Source organism: Mustela putorius, unplaced genomic scaffold (assembly GCF_011764305.1).
Source record: "Mustela putorius furo isolate JIRA1106 unplaced genomic scaffold, ASM1176430v1.1 tig00000139_pilon_pilon_pilon, whole genome shotgun sequence".
Taxonomy (NCBI): domain Eukaryota; kingdom Metazoa; phylum Chordata; class Mammalia; order Carnivora; family Mustelidae; genus Mustela; species Mustela putorius.
In genome coordinates this window covers 11,201,774-11,222,379 of record NW_025421293.1, presented here as the reverse complement: position 1 = coordinate 11,222,379, position 20,606 = coordinate 11,201,774, and the positions used below count along the sequence as shown (strand labels likewise).

Here is a 20,606-nt window from a genome sequence, read left to right as displayed (position 1 = left end):
TAATTCTGTCTTCTGCCTCATTTATCCCAGAAGTAAGAGCCTCTTTTTTTTTTTTTTTTTAAAGACAGTTTTGTTTATTTATTTGACAGACAGTGAGAGAGGGAATGCAAGTAGGGGATAAGGCAAAGGAAGAAGCAGGCCTCCCTCTGAGCAGGGAGTCTGATGTGGGAGTCCTCGAGCCCAGGACCCCAGGATTATGACCCAAGCTAAAAGCAGACACCTAACGACTGAGCCACCCAGCCATCCCAAAGGCCTCTGTTTTTTATTGCACCTCATTAATAGCTTTTTTAAATTTCAACTTGGTTAGATTTTAGTTCTTTTATTACTCCAGAAAGGGATTCTCTAATATCTTCCACGCTTTTTTCGAGCCTGGCTAGCACCTTGATAATCATCATTCTGAACTCTAGTTCTGACATATTAATAATGTCTGTATTGATTAGGTCCCTAGCAGTCGGTAGTGCCTCTTGTTCTTTTTATTGTGGAGAGTTTTTCCCACCTTGTCATTTTATCCAAATAAGAATAGATGAATGAGACAACAAAATACTAAAAGGGTGGCAACAACCCCAGAAAAATATATGCCAACCAAATCAGAAAAGACCTGGAGGGAGAAGAAAGGGGTACAAAATAAATTAAAAATGAAGAATGAATATATATATATATATAAAATACTATATATATATATATATATATATATGACTTGTGAATTGAACAGAGCCACACACTTGATTTTGGGTGTATTCTCATCTCTTAGAAAAAAGTACCTCCCAAAATTTTAAGGAAAGTCACAGTGAAGGGATGGAATATGCCGGTAAGGATGAAAATTTAAAAAGATTCTTAAAAAGGAATTGCAAAAAGTTTAGTTGAAAAAAGAAAAAAAAAAAAAAGGAAAGAGTGTGATCAGGCTGGAGACTAAAACAAAGCCATAGGCTAGATTTAGGGTATATTTTGATCTGTTAGAAGAAATTGTATCCCAAAATTTTAAAGAAAAAACAAACCCATATGTATATTAAAAAATAAGGTTAAATACAATGAAGAGATAAAATATGACCCTCACAATGAAAATTTGAAAAGATTTCTTCAAAAGGTATTGGTAAGATAAAATAGTTAAAAACCATTAAATAGGAAAGAGGAAAAACTTTAAAAATAGAATAAGAAAAAAATAAAATTAAGAAAATTTAACTTTGAAAGACTAATGGATCATGGGGAAAAAGCCATGAATTCTATGTGTTGCTTTCTTCTAGATTTGGAGTTCCACAGTTCGTTCGTTCTTTTTTTTTTTTTTTTTCTTTAAGATCTTTATTTATTTATTTGACAGAGATCACAGTAGGCAGAGAGGCAGGCAGGGTATAGGGAAGCAGTCTCCCTGCTGAGCAGAGAGCCTGATGTGGGTCTTGATTCCAGGACCCTGAGATCATGACCTGAGCTGAAGCCAGAGGCTTTAATCCACTGAGACACCCAGGCACCCACTTCTGCAATTCTTTTTTTTTTTTTTTTAAAGATTTTATTTATTTATTTGACAGAGAGAGATCACAAGCAGGCAGAGTCAGGTAGAGAGAGGGGGGGAAGCAGGCTCTCTGCTGAGCAGAGAGCCCAATAGGGGGCTCAATCCCAGTACCCTGGGATCATTACCTGAGCTGAAGGCAGAAACTTTAACCCTCTGAGCCACCCAGGTGCCCCCAGTTCCTCAATTCTTGATTGGTGAGCTTGGTCTTGGCTGGATATCCTTGCTGATCTTCTGGGGGCAGTGCCTGTTGCTGTCATTCTCAAATGTCTTTGCCCGAGGCAGAATGGCACCTCCCTTGCCAGGGGCTGGGCTACATAATCTGCTCGGATTCACTCTTGGTAGCCTTTGTTCCCTGAACACTTTCCATACCACTTTGGAGGACGGGAGCGAAGATGGTGGCCTCCCAATCTCCAGCCCCCGTAGTTGCTGGGAGCTCGGAGCCCCACTCCTCAGTGCATCCTCAGAGAAAAGCAGTCAATCCCTCCCATCGCCCTGGTCTCTGGCCACACTCTGAGCTCACCTGGCCCATGACTGAGCATTTCTATCTTGAGCATTTCTATCTCCAAACGGGGTCCTTGGAGTCTCCAAACCCAGCAGATTCCTGCTATGCACTTCTGCGCCACTCCTCCTGGAGGAAGAAGGAGGGTGTCTTCCTGATCTACCACTTGTGGGGTCCCTTCTCGAAGAGTAGTGGTCCGACTGTGTGTTGAATCACAGTTTACAGTAAGCCCGACTGAGAGCTCACTGCTCAGCTCCGTCTCTGCAGCCAGCTTCCCCGCTCTGATACCTGGTAGCTCTGCCATCCTCAGACACCCCTGGTCTTTCTGCAACCCTGTGGGTCCTGAGACCACACTGTCCCCGCAAGAGCTCCAGCCCCGCTTAGCCTCTGGAGTAATGTCCCTCGGTGGTGCAGACTTCTCAAAGTTCCGATATTGTGCTCCGCTGTGCTCTCGCTTGCTGGGAGCTGCCCCCTCCCCCCGCGGTCTGTTTCCCCATCGCTTTGGATTCACTTTTCTGCACGTCCTGCCTCCCAGAAAGTGGTCGATTTTCTGTTCCTAGAATTGTGGCTCTTTTCTATTTACTGTTGAGTTTGTAGGTGTTCAGAACTGTTTGATAACTATCGAGCTGAACTGGGACCTGATGATATTTCAGTCTCCTGCTTCTCCACCATCTTGCTTCCTCTCCCTCCAGGGCCTTTTTCTTAACACGGGGACACTTTTATAATCCTTCCTGATAATTGCATAAACTTGACAGCTGCATTACCTTTAGTTGCTTAAACTTCTGCCTTACTACTTTCTGTCCTTATTTGGAAAGAGTGGGTAAGGGACAGGTATCAGTAATATGTAGGTGTCATTGAGAAGTATGTATTATGTTCCAAGGACTTGGCTAAGTGCTTTTCCATGGATTAGCCCATTTGATGCTGGTATTATGTGATGTGATAGACACCACTCTTACCTTTATTTTAGAGGTTGCGATACAGCGGGACTGTTGTAATGACTGGTGTATTTGAGTGGACAGTTGATTCAGAAGATCAATGTTTTAAAGTCTGGTTTGGGCAGTCTCTGGGTCTGTTCTGAGCTGTGTGCCCCTCTGCAGGACCTTGCTCCCGCTTCCTGGAATGTGGGTGGGAGGAAGGGGGTTCTGAAATCTCCAGTGGGAATTAGAGACGGTCAAAGCCCATCGTTACTGACAATTCATGTGGCAGCTCTGTCAGACCTGGGTAGGCTTACCCTGCAGTAAAGCACATGATTGGGCTGTCCATTGCTAGACTTGCTTGTGGCGTTGGCAGTTGTGGCCAGTATCACTTCTGTAAGCTGTAGTAGGAGCAGGTATGAATAGAGATAGCGGTGGAATTTCAGGCTGTTGAGTTTGGGTCTGGGACGTGTCTGGAGTTAGGAGAGAAGTCGGGGTGGCTGGTTTGGACATGCTGACGTGTAGGTGGGAATTAAAGCCAGGCGGTCCGGTGGGATCACAGCAGGGTGTAGACAGCAGAGTAAGGGACCAAAAACAGAGCCCCGGGCCCTCTAACTTGAGGATGGCTTGGAGAACAGGGGAGCCAGCAAAGGAGATAGAAGGAGCAGTGGGAGAGGTGAGAGGAGAACCGACATTGGTAATGTTCTGGAAGCAAAAAGGAGCAAAGTTCATCCTGCATCAGTGGGAGTGCTCCTCAGTGCTGTTTTCCTCAGGGCGGCAGCTGTGTCTGCTGGTCTGTGTCCCCAGCAGCCAGGATTGTTCCTAGCTCATAGTGCAAGACACTATTTTCTTTTTTTATGTATGCTAAATGAACTCATCCTGGCATATTTTTGCTATGTTTATTTTCTTTCCACAATAAGGAAGGTATACAGTGTTCATAGATAACTTGACCAGTGAGCTTGGTAAGCTCTTGTCCTCGTCTGCCTTCACCTCATCCAGTTCCGATCCGGTGCCATTGCAGGGGCCAGTGTCATTCAGGGACGTGGCCGTGAACTTCACCCAGGAGGAGTGGCAGCAGCTGGAGCCCGAGCAGAAGACCACGTACCGGGATGTGATGCTGGAGAACTACAGCCATCTCGTTTCCGTGGGTGAGGAGAGCCCGCTTTCTCGATTGCTAAGATACATGGGATTTCCCTCAAATGTTACCGACTCTAACTTGGAGTTTGACGGGACAAACGTGAGTGGTCTGTTTTGGGCAGCAGGCAGGGCATTTTGGTCTTCACCTCCCCAGTGAAAGGTCCTCATTGTGGTGCTGGTCGTGAGGCAGCACTGTCTTCGGACGACAGAGACCCAGCAGCCCAGCAGTCAGGCTCAAGTTCTCTTTCGTTTCTGTTAACAGGCTGTCACATTATCAAACCGGAAGTTATCATCAAGTTGGAGCAAGGAGAAGAGCCATGGATAGTAGAAGGAGAATTCCTACCACAGAGTTACCCAGGTGTGTTAGTGCAGGCAGTGCGGAGCCTGGTAACTTGGAAGTGTTTTTCCCGGGAATTGTTAACGGTCCCGAACGTGTAGATGTGACTACAGACAGTCACCTGTGTGCTCTAGCTCCCCGAGTCCCTCTCCCAGCGCCTTCTTCCTTCCCCCCCGAGAACCTGTGTTTGCAGAACGTTGCCATGCTTGCCTCTTCCCAGAGCCCCTGCCCAGTCACTTCCTTCTTCCCCCAGCCTTGGCGTCTTGCTCGCTCCCAGGGCATTTCCATCCCTGGGTTCTTTCGTTCTTAGGCCTTCATAAGCCTGTTGTCGAGAAGGGACTGATGTGACTCTTCGGTTCTTGCCACCTTTTTTCTTCCTCTTTTCTGTGAAATGGTTCAGACTGGTTTCTGACCCCGGTTTCACGTCCCCCTTCTCTGAGGTCAGATTCCAAACCCTCACCTGTGCCTGAGCCGGTGTGTTTGGTTCACCTGTGGCCGGTGCTGCTCGTCCTTCCCGCAGTCTGGCGCTTCTTACGTCTGGCGACAGCGGTGTCTGGTCTCCTGCCTGCCCCGGACACCCGTGTCCATCTTGTCTCTCACTCCCTGTTCTGTCCCAGTGCTTGACCAGCATCCTGTCCCGTCAGGCGCTCAGTGCGTGTGGTGCACGGGAGTGAGTTCCATTCCCTCCACCTTCCAGAAGATGCCCCCGACGGGTCTGCTTCCATCTGTGGTGTGTTCTGGCTCCCGAGTTCCTCCCAGGTCTCCTCCTGCCTCTGTCCTTAGGGCTGTTGTTGGCCTGTTTGTTTCTGCTTTACCGTCCCTGTCCTCCTGTCCAGCCTCTCCTGTGGTGGCCGTCCCGCACCCCCTTGCACCTACACGACGAGTTCCTCGATGTTTCCAGTCGATCTTATCACTGGTCGCCCAGGAGGAGCCTTTGGTGAGCCCCTGCTGCTTCCCAAAGGGGTGCGAATTCCTCCTCTTCCCTGTGCTGCTTGGGAAATGAATGTTCTATGCTTCCCCACAGCCCTTGGTACACTCCACGGGGTCCTCGCACCTAAGTGTCTTCTGTTAGTGTGGTTATTGTCCCTGTCGCTTCACTTCAGAGGGGCCTGCTCTGTCCGAAGACACGTTCTTCCCGTCCGGGCTCAGTTTTCCCAACCCCTCCTTGAAGTTTTTCCTTCTGGCTCTTACCATTATCTCCGTCTGCTCCTTCTCTCAGAGGGACTCTGCCTCATGGCCACACCTTGAAAAAAGTTAGGTTTGATCAAGTAATCTGTTATTTGGTAGGATATATATTTTGTTTGTGCTTTTTTCTTTCTTTTAAGATTTTATTTATTTATTTGTGTGAGAGAGCACATGAGCAGTGGGGAGGGGCAGAGGGAGGAGAAGCAGGCTCCCCGCTGAGCAGAGAGCCCAGTGTGGGGCTCAGTCCCAGGACCCTGAGATGGTGACCTGAGCCGAAGGCGGAGAGGCTTAACCCACTGAGCCACCCAGGCGCCCTTGAGCTTCTTTTCTTCCCCAAATCAGTGTGTAGTGTGTTCTCTCTTGCCTTGGTATGTACCATGTAGTGTGCACCCGAGTATCTGAGGAGCCAGGTCGGTGACAGAACTTTCTTGTCCATCTGTTGAGAAATAATCCTTAAGCGGTTCTGACTACGCATGGCCTGGGTCACATCCCCATTTATACCGCGGGTGCCTGAAGCATACCCACAGGATTCAGATGAAGAGCAAACCTCGGATTTTGTTCAGGGGCTCAAAGGAAACAGGGAATAGAGTCGTACTTTCTAAGAGACAGGATTTGGTTAAGAAAGGAGTATTGCATGGTGTAATTTAGAACTCCATGTTCACGTGGACCGCTGATGGTCCAGTGCATGGCTGAACCAGTGTGCTAAAGTCATTGTTGGTGGTGGGGGTGGTAATTATTTTCAGCTTTCAGGGGAGATGGAGCTGATTGAAGTGAGAAAGGATTTAAGCAGCTTTTGGGTTTGGTTTTGTTCTGAGAACACAGAGACTCCCTGAGAGGTTTTGAGTAGGTCGGGGTTGGAGGTCAGGTGAACTATATGAAGCAGTAAGAGCGGAGACTTGGGTTTGAACGTTTGCTGGGCGTTGCTGGCACCCCAGCGATCTCAGAAGCAGCCCCTGGCGCCCGACATGGGACTCCCTGTCTCCCAGCTTGCTGCAAAGCAGAGTAGCGCCGAGTGCTGGTCTCTTCCTCCACACCCAGCCCCCCTCGTGTGTATCAGGTGACACACTTTGCCCAACAAAGAGCTTGGTTTTCCTGGAGCAGAAAGTATTTGTAGATCAGTATAATCCCAGTTTGGAATCATACCGTGAATCTAGGTGAGCAGTATTTTTGGTCAGATGTTTCCCGCATTTTATCTGTCCTGTCTTGGCAGCGGACTCAGGGGAGCTGTAGTTTTGGGAGGACAAGGTCAGCATAGTTTCATTTGATGTGGATGACAGCAACCACAGTCATCTGGTTCATCTAAAAACTTGTAAGATAAGTAAAAATAATGAGCAGCTTGGGAAATCTGATTTTTAAGGTTTATAAATGAAAGTGAAACCAGATGAAACTCAGGAGTGGTGAAGTATGTTCTCAGAATGCAGTGACCGCGCTATGTCAGAGGCAAGACTCCTTTAAGGAAATCGCCAGGAGACTGAAAATGGGAAAACTAGTTGCTGTGTTACATGTGTCTTGTGCCAGATGCTGGTCCGAGCACTTCATGAGTTTATGTCACCTATAAAGACCCTAGAATGTAGGTACCGTTGTCTACGCGTCACCTGGGGGTCATCGTGAGCTAAGGGCGACGTAAGGACTCCCCCAGGTCACCCAGCCAGAGCGCCTGCTGTATTGTCCAAATGGAAACAGAGTTCCGTGGTTCGACTGAGTTCAGGTTAAATCCTAACATCACATAGGGTTTATGAAATCCTACACTTCAGAAGGGCTGGCACGCTCTGGTCTGTTTTATCCTTCATGTTGGACATGAGCTCCTGGGGCTCTCCTAACACATGACACAGAACCACCGGGAATGGGAACCCTGGCCTCACAGGTGCTCCTCCAAACAGAAGAAGGTTTGGGTGCAAGTGGATTTGACCCTGTTGTGCAGAATCTGGGCAGAATGGTTTGGAAGGATCTGGGCTGGTTAGAGTGCTGCCACAAGAATCTCAGTGAAAGGAGATGGTGCCCGAGACCGACCGTCTCTCCCGCTTGCTGTGCAGTGGCGTGGTGCAAAGTGCCGGTCCCTCCCCTACGCCTGATGCCTCTGGGGGGCCTGTCCACCCTTCCTCACCTGGCTCTGCTCCTTGGGGCCCTTCATTCACCCCATCTGGTGTGAATCCGTCCATGTCTGCCTATCAGCTGCCCTTCTGTTCATCCAGTGTCCCTTGTCTTCCCATCGTTGCTCTGTGTTTTTACATCTTACCATCTATGCCCAGTTGGAACAAAATCTTATAAAGTAGCAAAGATCAAAGGTGCTTGTGTTTTTCCCCTTTCCTCACCTCAGAGGTGTGTCAGTGTGTGTGTGTGCGTGCGCGTGCATGCTTGTATGTGTTTATTTCAAACCATAACTGTACAGGAAAGAAGCACACTGGGAATTATTTTCATCTATCCATGCAGCTAGCATCTATGCTAAAATGAAACGCTTGCATGTAAGCCGTCTTCCGTAACTTACATGGGAAGAGATACAAAACTTTGTTTATTTTGCCTTTTTTTTAGGAGATGTCTGGAAAGCTGACGTTCTGGGAGAGAGAGTCCAGGAAAATGAAAGCAAATATTCAAGACAAGCCGTATCCAACAACAAAACCCTGATTGAAGAGAGAGGTAATGTTCTTGGTAAGACTTCTAATGCGGAAACGAATCCCATTCCTTCAAGAAAAATGTCCTATAAATGTGACTCGTGTGAAAAGAGTTTGAAATCTATTTCAGAATATATTAGTAGTGATGGCAGCTATGCAAGAATGAAGCCTGATGAATGTAGTGCATGTGGGAAACCACTTCCCCAGATTAAACTTGAGAAAACTCATCCGGGAGATGAGTCTTACGAATTTAATCAAAATGGGGACGCTTATAGTCTAAATGAAGAAAGTATTTATCACAACATTAATATTTTGGAGAAACCCTTTGAATATATTGAATGCCAGAAAGCCTTTCAGAAGGATACAGTTTTTGTTAATCACATGGAGGAGAAGCCCTATAAGTGGAATGAATCTGAAATAGCCTTTCTGCAAATGTCCAACCTCCGCGTACACGAGAGGTCTCACATGGAGCTGAAGCCCTATGAATGCAACGCGTGCGGGAAATCCTTCTGTAAGAAGTCAAAGTTCATCATCCATCAGAGGACTCACACAGGAGAGAAACCTTATGAATGTAATCAGTGTGGGAAATCCTTCTGCCAGAAGGGAACCCTCACTGTCCATCAGCGCACACACACCGGGGAGAAGCCCTACGAATGTAACGAATGTGGGAAAACCTTCTACCAGAAGTTACACCTCATTCAGCATCAGAGAACTCACTCAGGAGAGAAGCCCTATGAATGTAGTTACTGTGGGAAATCCTTCTGCCAGAAGACACACCTCACACAACACCAGAGAACGCATTCAGGAGAGAGACCCTACGTTTGTCACGACTGTGGAAAAACCTTCTCCCAGAAGTCCGCACTTAACGACCATCAGAAAATCCACACGGGCGTGAAACTCTACAAGTGTAACGAGTGTGGGAAGTGCTTCTGCCGCAAGTCTACACTCACCACACATCAGAGGACCCACACTGGAGAGAAGCCCTACGAATGTAACGAGTGCGGGAAATTCTTCTCGCGGTTGTCCTATCTCACTGTACACTACAGGACGCATTCGGGAGAGAAGCCCTATGAGTGTAACGAGTGTGGGAAAACCTTCTACCTGAACTCGGCTCTCATGAGACATCAGCGAGTGCACACCGGAGAGAAACCATACGAATGTACCGAGTGTGGAAAACTCTTCTCTCAGCTGTCGTACCTCACTATACACCACAGAACCCATTCAGGAGTGAAACCCTACGAATGTAACGAGTGTGGAAAGACCTTTTACCAGAACTCAGCCCTTTGCCGACATCGGAGGATACATAAAGGAGAGAAGCCCTACGAATGTTACATATGTGGAAAGTTCTTCTCTCAGATGTCATACCTCACCATACACCATCGAATTCATTCAGGAGAGAAGCCCTATGAATGTAACGAGTGTGGGAAAACCTTCTGCCAGAATTCAGCCCTTAATAGACATCAGAGGACACATACAGGAGAGAAAGCCTACGAGTGTTACGAGTGTGGGAAGTTCTTCTCTCAGATGTCCTATCTCACCATCCACCACCGGATCCATTCGGGAGAGAAGCCCTTTGAATGTAACGAATGTGGAAAAGCCTTCTCTCGGATGTCCTACCTCACTGTTCACTACAGGACTCACTCCGGAGAGAAGCCCTACGAATGTAACGAGTGTGGGAAGAAATTCTACCACAAATCAGCCTTCAATAGCCATCAGAGGATTCACAGGAGAGGGAATGTGAGTGTTCTGGATGTGGGGAGGCTTCTCTGAAGTCAGAGAACCTTTCCGTGTGGTAAGTGGGAGATGCCTGCTGACGTGCGTCAGCGCTCACACGGGTGTTGTGCTCAAGGCTTTGTGTTAGTCAGACTCGAGGCCTGAAAGTTCACAGGGTAGGAACCACAACTGTAACAAGACCACAGCACTTGTTGGATTCCAGACTCTACAGGGATCAACGTTCGTAAGCATTCAGAACGAGTATGCATTTCACCGTGGACTCAGACTGTTTTACACATCAGGGAATTCATACCAAGGGAAAAAATCTCTCTGTTTTAAAGAAGGCGGGAAACCTACTCCTTTGGAAATTATCCGTATTAAATGTTACGTTTCTGACGTAGTATCAAGCTTCTTGAAAACAAAAATACAGACGATAAAGATACTTGTGTAAATAGAAGCTGTGAAAGCGGCGACAGCGATCCGGACCACAGCGTAGCAACCTCACACTCACACGGGAGCGGCTCCTGGGCATGTAGGGCTTAGGTTTCTGAGGGGTTTTCAGTCTCTGTGCTTGCTTTTTAGGGTGCTGCATTACAGGAAGTGTATGTTCAGTTTGAATCCTGTTTGGAAAGCCACTGTATCCTTATTAGAATAATTCGGAAGATGCAGTAAGATTATCCATTTTAAGCTCCACCGTGTTCGTATCCCAATACCCTGAAACGGTCACCATGCTGACATCTGATAGTCTCAAGTACACTGCTTCTCGTACACTTGCCTGGCATTTTTAAATGTTTTTGATCGCTGTTAACGAACAGAGTCTTCTGTAAAGAAGCCAGTGTTTTTTATAACGTGTTCAGCTGTATCTGAGTCAGCAAGAGTTAGAAATTCACACATACAATAGAGAAGTGCATAGATAACTTTAAGTTGTTAATGCCAGACATTTCCAGTAGTATGAAGCACCTGTAGTATTCATTGTACTCTATAATTATATTTACTTTAAATATTTAAGTACTTAAGGTATTTCCATTTGTATCAGTTTTTTCCATCTGTTTTATTTGGATGCTGACATAAGTGTGGAGAACATACATACTATGTAACTTAGGAATTTTCTGTATTTTTATTTGATAGGATAGTATTTTTAAATATCGTGCTCTATTCCTTCTGAACGACCTCTTCCTATGGGTTTGTGGCAGACGATGCTGAGTGACCCTGGTCACTCCTTACTGTTCGCTAGCAGAATTTGGGGCTCCATTTCTCCTCGTGGAATGGGGGGGAGTTCCTGACTAGTTTCAACTAATAATGATAATCCCTTTCTCACTGCCAGCAATTGGTTTAGAATGGTCGAAGGACCCAGCTCTGTGCAGATAAACAGGAGATATCTGACAGGTTATTTCTGGAAAAGGTTCCCTTGAAGATTCCAGGAAAGAACCGTGCAGGGTGAAGCATCTGTTGTGGACCGTTGCCGTTGCTGCGTGTGATGCCCGGCTGTGCCCTTCAGCACAGAATTAGAGTCTAAGTGTGGCAGAGCAGAAGGACGGGGAGATCTGGGGACCCGGTCATGGCAGAACCCTGACCTGCCCAGCCGCGCGGCTCCTCGGCCCCTGGACTGCTGCTTCGGTTGTAGACGAAATTTACTTTGGAGCCAGTTGGTTTAGGCTGCTGTGTTACGGGCAGCTGAAGACACAGAGCTGTACCTTTGTAGGAATTATGCAGTTGAGAAGGACTTGAGGTAAATCGCCAGTTTAGAAGTACGGATAGAGATTGGTCTTATTTTCTGTAAATTTTGATGTAAATAGTTTGAGCACTACAAACCAACTTCAAACAATTAAATGTGTATGTTTCCTCAAATGGTTACATCATTGACAGAAGAACCCTTAGAGCCCAATAATGATGTCAGATACGCCTTCCTTTTTACAATGCATGACATTAAATCTTGTTTAGGTTGATTTATGTTATTCACGGATCATCGCTCCGCTGCTGGTTCACAGTATATGGTGTGGCGGTAAGGACCTTTGCTTTCCAGTGGTCAGCCTGATAGCCTGTATGTGAATGCCAGCCCTGCACATGGAGGTGAAATGCCATATTTTTCATGTGTTGGGATCATTTGTGACACCGGTTTTTGTTGCTCAGCACATATTCTTTAGCACACTGTGCGTTTGCTACATAACTGGGATGGAAAAGCTGGTAGATCGTGTATATTGGTGTAGGAAAATATATTCATGGTATATTTGTTGAAATATCTACAAAGATTTCCCAGTTTGTCCTCATAGCTTAAATACACAGTATGCATTTTAAGTAAAATATTTAAAAAGTGGACGTGGTGTAACACATTCTTCCTCACGGAGCCATGCACTCAAGGGCCTGGTGCACAGAGCTTCCTCATAGCTTAAATACACAGTATGCATTTTAAGTAAAATATTTAAAAAGTGAACGTGGTATAACACATTCTTCCTCACGGAGCCATGCACGCAAGGGCCTGGTGCACAGAGCTGGTCCCGAGCTGCATCCCTGATGACGTAGTAACGAGGTTTATTCATCACGGCGAATGTGTCAGTGTTTTCGTGTCACATCTCTGTGCGGGCTCAGTGGCTGCTGCTGCTTTAATGACCCTGTTTTTCTTCTTCCCTAGAGGCACTTAAAATAATGGTTTGTCTTAAATTTGATGGAATACAGTGTTCAAAAAATTTCTAACTGTTCCTGGCAAGCGTGTAAGATACCCAGGCCTGAGTCTCTGAGGCAGAGCACTAGAGGGACATCTGCATCCGTCCCATAGCGAGGACCACACGTGGACTGGGGCAGAGCAGGAGTCCGTGTGCCTCACACACAGGGACCTCATGAACTCTGAGAGGCGTTTTCCAGGGCTGAGGGGAAGGAAGACCCTTCCTGGCCAGTGGACACGTGAGATTCCCACAGATTTTTCTGTCTTGTCAGTGAAGCAGCTTCAGATAGGTCAAATCAAAGACTGCCAGCACCAGGACCCCATCTTCTCAGAGACCCCAGAGCTACTCTTCTGTGGCCATGTGCCTGGCCACGCTGTGCCACCAGCTCCCCCTCCCCCCCCAGCCGCCACGACTACAGCCCCAAGAATGACCCACTTTAGAGTGCCTGCAAATAGAACAAGCGAAGTCCTTTTCCTTCTCATCACGGAGATAACTACATCACAGATAAATCGCTTTTCCCTTCCCTGAACTTAAAGCCTAGGATTCTTGCCAAACTGATGACCTAGCATGGGCTGCTGACTCCAGCCCAACGGACAGAGCCCAACCCTCGGGCTGCCATAAAAGAGCAGCTTGTGGGGCGGGGGGCTGCAGTGGGGGGCTGCTGGGGGCGGTGTGAGCAGCCAGAGCCACTGGAGAGGCAGCCGCTGGGGAACCTGGGGCTTGGAATCTCCTCCACTCTCCTGCCCTGCCCGGTCGTGTCCCCAGCACCTTCTGGCCCAGCACGGCGTCTTCATGCAACAGCTGGTGGAGGCTCCATCCATCTGAGGGGGCGGGGGGCTCCCTGCCCGGAGCGGCCTCTTCTCACGCCACGGCCAAGTCCCTACAGTAAGTAGACACGGGTTTCTGGATGGAGGCGGACCCTTCAGTGGTGGATTAACATGCCGAGAGGAGAGGGTCCATCAGGAAGGGGGTTCCTCCCAGCCGGGGGCGGGCTTTCTCTTGTACATGGGTCTGCGGAAGGCATCCTGAGGAGCAGGAACTAGGGATTAGACCTTCTGCTGCTCCCCGTACTGTCCTTGATTTGCAGAATTCATGTGAAAATGCTGGGAAAAACCAACACAGAAGGAGTCACTAAGAGCACACCAGACATCTCCACAACTGGCAACCTTAATGGGATGTAGAAACCCAGATTTCAGAATTGTCTTACAAGACATCCTTACAGAAAGGTATATTGGTTATATGAAGCGGGAACAGTTACTCCAAGGTAGGGGACGGGGCGGGAGCCCAGCCATAAAACCAGTCAGTGGGCAGTGTGAGGAGAGGAGTGGTTGGCCTGGGGCGCCAGACCGAGAGAAACGAGAAGATGTATGTAGAAAGTGAAACACTGAGAGCAGAACACCACAGACATCCTACCCGTATCCTGGGGTTCTTAACGTAGGATAGGAAGAAAATCATGAATGAAAAACTTCTCCATGCTGGGAAGTGTGTAAACCTGGCGATTCACAGACCTGTACCCCTGGAGATAAAAATAGATGTTTATAAAGAATAAAAAAATCTTTTCCAAATTAAGGATGAGATTAAAAGGGGCTTTTGTGATTCCAAATGCAAAGGTGCAGAAAAATCTGTCTATAAAGCAAAATTATTTAACTTAAAGACCAATAATTAGAATATATGAGGAGGGGCGCCTGGGTGGCTCAGTGGGTTAAGCCTCTGCCTTTGGCTCAGGTCATGATCTCAGGGTCCTGGGATCGAGCCCCGCATCGGGCTCTCTGCTCAGCAGGGAGCCTGCTTCCCCCTCTCTCTCTCTCTGCCTGCCTCTCTGCCTACTTGTGATCTCTGCCAAATAAATAAATAAAATATTTTTTAAAAAATACGTGAGGATGGATATCCAGCAAAGTAGCAAGAAAGGGCAGTGCTTAGACTCCTCTGTCACCAGAAATACATTTGTGAACCAGTGAAGTACCCCTTACACTAATGACAGCGGCGTGTACCATCAGTGTGGAAATGGGTAAACTGACCTGGAGATACCTTTTAAAAAATTCATGTGTGTGCCTTGTGGAGTGGTACTGCTGATGTGCTTTTGTGTCCCAGAGACATTCTGTACACACGTAGACGTGTGCACAGAGCAATGCTGTCAGCACGAAGTGCGGGACCGTCTAGGTCCGGGAAGAGGCGAGCGAAACGCAGATGAAGCCGTGGGGTGCGTGCTGTCCAGCGGCGCGGCGCGGAGCCTGTATCTGCATGTAGCTCGTCTGATAAAGCATAAGGAAGAATTTCAAAAAATGGAATGAGACTTCATGAAACTAAATCCTTGTATCCGTTTTCATGACCTGCCACCCCCACACAGGCTCCAGGGGAATGGGCTCGCGGTCGCACACGCGTGAATGGCTGTCGATGGGAAGCGCGTGGAATCGGGGTTTGGGATGAAGAGAAGAACCAGGTCAAGAACGGTTTCCAGGCCGAAACCGGTACTGAAAATGTTTTGAACTGAGTGGTATGATCCACACGGTTCCCCAGGACTCCAGAAAAATTACACAAAAATTAAACGACAGAAATAAAAATCCTTGGCGTTTTATGCTGTTCAGTTTTAGCTGGAGTTTCGGAGCCCAGGTACCTAAATGATGTCTCTGTCCTTTTTGGCAACTTCACCCCAAGCCAACTTGCTGTAAATGGTTGTAGCTGCTCCATTAGTTGGTTATTCTGTACTTTTAAGAAATTACTTAAAGATTTTATCTATTTATTTGACAGAGATCACAAGTAGGCAGAGAGAGGAAGGGAAGCAGGCTCCCTGCCTAGCAGAGAGCCCGACGTGGGGCTCGATCCCAGTTCCCTGGAATTGTGACCTGAGCCAAAGAGGCTTTAACCCACTGAGCCACCCAGGTGCCCCCCAAAAATTATTTTTTAAAGAACGCTCCGACCCCAGCATGGGACTTGAGCTCACAGCCCTGAGATCAAGAGGCACATGCTTTACTGACTGAGCCAGCCAGGCGCCCTGGTCACTGTGCTTTGAACCATCCGTCCTGGGACAGGGATTCCACTCCCACCCCGGGGAGGACACGAGTGGCCTTGCAGAACTCACCGAGTGGGCCAGCCTGCGCTGCTCCGGGCACCAGTGCCCCCTTCCCTCCAGTGCCAGCCGGCACCCCATGGCAGCTCTGACCTCCAGCTTCGACTAGCTGAGGTTAGGTCCACGGGGCGTGAGTAGGGTGATGTGTCATCTTCTGAGTCCCATTCTAGAAGGACTGTCTCCTTCACTGCCTTTCTCCCTCCTTTGGCTGTGAAAGAACCATGGTGCCAAGCCAGCTTCTACCCTGAGAACAAGAACAACACACTTGAGGGCTGGGCTTGGCCAATGGGCCCTGGGAGGGGCCAGCTGGGAGCACTTCGGGCTTCGTGGGCACAGCCTCTGCCACCGCTCAGCCCTGCCTCTAGTGGGAACTGTCCCAATAAACCTGACATGGGACACAAATTTCAGTCTCATTGAATTTCATAAGCTATAAAATACTCTTGATCTTTTTTAAAAAACTACTTGCAAATGTGAGTCCATTTGTGGCATCCACGCCGTATGAAAGAGGCAGGGGCCAAATGTGGCCCACGACGGTCTCTTGCTGACTCCTTTCTGGGGGACAGAGAAGCAACTGGATAAAGGGGACCCTTTCCCTCTGGAGAACCACCTGGAAGGGGCTACCCTACCTCCCGGGGACCAGCTGTTAGACTGGAATTGTACAGGAGATAGCAATCTTCTATCCTGGCAGCTGGTCAGACACGGATACAGAATTCGCCAACAAAAAGTGAAGTGCCATCATTTCTTCTAATAGAAACTGCAATGACTGTGTCCCTCTCAAACCTCATGCTTCTGCTACAAGCCAAGCCGACAGTATGTCGTGGGGAGAGAGAGGGCGGCCCACTCGAGACTTCTGTAACGTAACCAGAGATCTCGCAGAATCCACAGCAATCCTAACAAAAAATACTAGCACAGTTTGCAAATTTTAAGTTCTCACAAAAGCATGTCGTATTTTTATCTTTAGGAAAGTATGCGCTCAGATCTTGATTTCTAAATATTCTTCTCCACCAGATGGCACCAGGGCTGCTCAGGAGCGCTCACAGCACAGGACACTGGTCAGTGGGACGTGCTCAAGAACTGACAGTGGCAGAGGCGGGACACGGAGGGTTCGGGTTCGGCCCCCCCCCCCGCCCCCTGCCGCTGGTAGAAACAACTGATGAGATGGGTGACCTCTGCAGGTCTCGGGACTGTTGTCCAAAGCAGGGGAGGCATGGTGAGGGAGGCACGCTGTGCAGCCGCAGAGCTCCCAACTTACACCTGCCACCCCCCACCCCACCCCACACACCTCAGATCAGCTGCCACGCGGTGACGGGCGGTGCAGGCAAGTCCCTGGGCCGGGGCCGAGTGACAGACCTTGTTCTCAGCTGCAGAGTGGGTGTCCTGGCTGGACCGCTGTCTGGAGGAGGGCTGTGCGGCTTCCCCTTGTCTCCTGGACTCCCGTCAGTCACTGGTCTGTGCAGCTTCCCAGACCGCTTATGCCACAAGCACGCAAAGACCCAGGTCCTGGCTATAAGCCAGCAGGGGCCAGGAATGGCTGTCATGGTGAGCGGCAGACTGACACACCTGGGAAGGAGGAGGCTGAAAAGGAGAGCTGTGTGGGCATAAGCTTCTAGAAGCTTCCATGCGTGCCAGGAAATCACCTGTGCCTAGGGTGGACACACGCTTAGAGACATCTGGACACGTTCACCTTGGATGGGCCTCCAGGCTCCACAGAAAAGATGTGAAGGCTAGGGCAGGACAGGAACAAGCTTGGCTAAGCGCTGAAGGTCTGCAGAGATGGGGAGTTATTTTTCCTCTTTTTCTTCCCCCACCTTTAAACCTTTTTTCAGCTCCTGATGTTTAAGGAGAATCTGGCAAAACACACCTAATCCCTGAGTTAATGGAACAACGCATCCAGTGGCTGCATGTGACAAAGATGACACACCTACTGAAACAGAAAACGCCATTTAGAAAGCACATTTAAGAACCCACTAGGGTGGGGCGCCTGGGTGGCTCAGTGGATTGAGCCGCTGCCTTCGGCTCAGATCATGATCTCGGGGTCCTGGGATCGAGCCCCGCATCGGGCTCTCCGCTCGGCAGGGAGCCTGCTTCCTCCTCTCTCTCTGCCTGCTTGTGATCTCTCTCTGTCAAATAAATAAATAAATAAAAATTTAAAAATTAAAAAACCCACCAGGGTGCCTGGGTGGCTCTGTGTGGGTTGAGCCTCCGCCTTCAGCTCAGGTCATGATCTCGGGGTCCTGGGATCAAGTCCCGCATCAGGCTCTCTGCTCAGCAGGGAGCCTGCTTCCTCCTCTCTCTGCCTGCTTGTGATCTCTGTCAAATAAATAAATAAAATCTTTAAAAAAAAAAAAAAAAGCCCACCAAACCCTCCAAAAACCCTGGGGGTGGGGAGAATCTAATTTCCAGAGTTGCCACTTATATTTAAAATGTCCAGTTTTCTGGGCGCCTGGGTGGCTCAGATGGTTGAGCCTCTGCCTTCAGCTCAGTTCACGATCCCAGGGTTCTGGGATCGAGTCCTCCATTAGGCTCCCTGCTTAGCTCCCTCTCCCTCTGCGGCTCCCCCTGCTTGTGAGCTTTCTCTCAAATACATAAAATCTTAAAAAATAAATAAAAGGACCAATGAAAACGTGATCTTGTTCAGTACAAGTACAGGTCAGTAAAACAGAAAACAAACCCAGAATCAGAGTACTTACAAGCCGTGAGTCAGGACTGACTGCAAACAGGAGAAAACTCGGATAACCAAGCTGCCAGCAGCTCTGCGAGCCAAACCAGCCAACCACTGCTCTGTGACGCCCACCAGAAGCCCTGGCTGGAACCCCCTGGACTCTCACTGGCCTCTAGATTAAGTGTCCCTCCCAGGAACAACGAACGGTGCCCCAAGGGTGGTGCTGTGACTGGCCTGCCAGGGAATGTGCCAGCCCTGGAGGGATCAGCTTCCCTTTCTGGAAGGATGTGGGGAAGAGGCTGAGCGGACAAAAAGCGAAGCCACTGCAAATGGTAATTAAATCTACAATAAAGACAGTACTTTAAGTCAGGGACAGAAAGATTAATTCAGTGGCGTAAAGACAACAACTCAGGAAGAAAATAAAAATCAAATGCATCAAACCACATCTTGTCGAGAAAAAAAAGTGGGAAAGATAAATGAAAGGAATAAATAAATAAATAAGAACAAATAAATAAGTAAATTTCACATAAAGAATATTTAATATGTAACTGGGTTGCAAAATGACATTTCCTGTGCTCTATTTCTTTTTTTTTTTTTTTTAAGATTTTATTTATTTAGTCAGAGAGAGAGAGTGAGCACAGGCAGACAGAGTGGCAGGCAGAGTCAGAGGGAGAAGCAGGCTCCCCGTGGAGCAAGGAGCCCGATGTGGGACTCGATCCCAGGACGCTGGGATCATGACCTGAGCCGAAGGCAGCTGCTTAACCAACTGAGCCACCCAGGCGTCCCTCCTGTGCTCTATTTCTTTCCAACAAGAAATAGCATTATTTCATCAAGGCATGGAACTGTACAGGGGAGAAAGCAGTCACTGAATCATTTTCTTGAATGAAATCATTCTTGCTCCCAAGTTCTAGTGTCTACCACTTTGGCTTATAGAGTAAGATATATACTACATATATATACATGTATATATAGACACACACTGTGTGTGTGTGTGTGTGTATTTATATATATATTTGCAACATTAAGATGTCTTATAGCTCCCAGCAACAGAAAAATCCCAACTCCAACAGGTGTAAACTCAAAGGGAGATTGAAGACCTCAGTCTTCCCGGTACAGAGACCACTCTCCATGCTCCCTGCCCTTGGGACCGACCTTCCCTCAGATCACCATCCTGACAACCAGCCCCGAGTCACAAGATGCCATCAACAGGCATCCACACGGACAATGCCATTCTGGTCCTGATTCTGTATTGATGACAAAACCTTCCCCCAGATCACCCGGAATACTTCAGTGTCTGGTCATCCCGCCAACACCAAACAGTGTCTGGCAAGGAGGGAGCACAGGCCCCATCAAGGCCCTCTACCAAGGGAGATGTGACAGCAGCTGCCAGCCTGCTTCGAGGGGAGCAAGGACCAGGGCACAGTCCCTGGAGCCTGCTCTTCCTCCCATGGGGACTCCAGCCGCCGAGCCTCGGCAGGTGCCCTGCAAATCCCCCCAGGAGTGGGAAGAGAAGGGTATTTTCTACACACGGCGCTGTCTGCAGCGGGACAAGCACCTCTGCCTGCAAAGAGCCACACCCCTGCCCCTGCACACTCGATGAACATGTGTTCATTAAATCAGCCAAGCCCAAGACACATACTTTTTTTTTTTTTAAGATTTTATTTATTTATTTGACAGAGAGAGATCACAAGTAGGCAGAGAGGCAGGCAGAGAGAGAGGAGGAAGCAGGCTCCCTGCTGAGCAGAGAGCCCAATGCGGGACTCGATCCCAGGACCCTGAGATCATGACCTGAGCCGAAGGCAGCGGCTTAACCCACTGAGCCACCCAGGCGCCCCAAGACACATACTTTTTTATTTAAGGCAATTGTTCGGCTTTTTTATTGATGTGCAGATCAGTAACAACGGGCATCACTATATATGCCAAAAAACAGTGCTTTTCCAAAAACGGTTAGCATTGATCAGAGCTCTGTAAAGAAAAAGAGAGTGAACACCCATGTCCCAAGCACCACCCTCAGCGTTTGCTGAGATTTTTGCCCTATTTCCTGCTTCCTCTAATAATGCACATTCCTGTCCCAAACCATTTCCCAGCGGCAGAACCGACAGCCCACCTCTGTTCTGCATAGTGTCCTAGAGACTCGCACTCATAACCACCATTATCACACTGAAGAAAACTACTCGGATTCCCTAACATGATCCAATGCCATCCACATTTCAGTTCCTCCAAAGGCCTCAGAAGTACCCACGTGGATGTCTTTTCGAGCTGAGTGGGGTTTGGATCCAATCAAGGACCACACATTGCATCTGGTCAGGTCTCGTAGTC

The 20,606-nt window shown here is 48.3% G+C and overlaps 1 protein-coding gene across 1 annotated transcript in view; it reads left to right on the top strand.

Moving 5' to 3' along the window:
• ZNF12 (zinc finger protein 12) overlaps positions 1-11,844 on the top strand; it is a 33,988-nt gene extending 22,144 nt beyond the window's left edge. Inside the window, 4 exon segments of the mRNA XM_045075142.1 lie at positions 3,939-4,065; positions 4,317-4,412; positions 8,106-9,908; positions 9,911-11,844. Coding sequence (XP_044931077.1) covers positions 3,939-4,065; positions 4,317-4,412; positions 8,106-9,908; positions 9,911-9,981 — 2,097 coding nt within the window. The 3' untranslated portion in view covers positions 9,982-11,844.
• Positions 11,845-20,606: the final 8,762 nt, after the last annotated feature.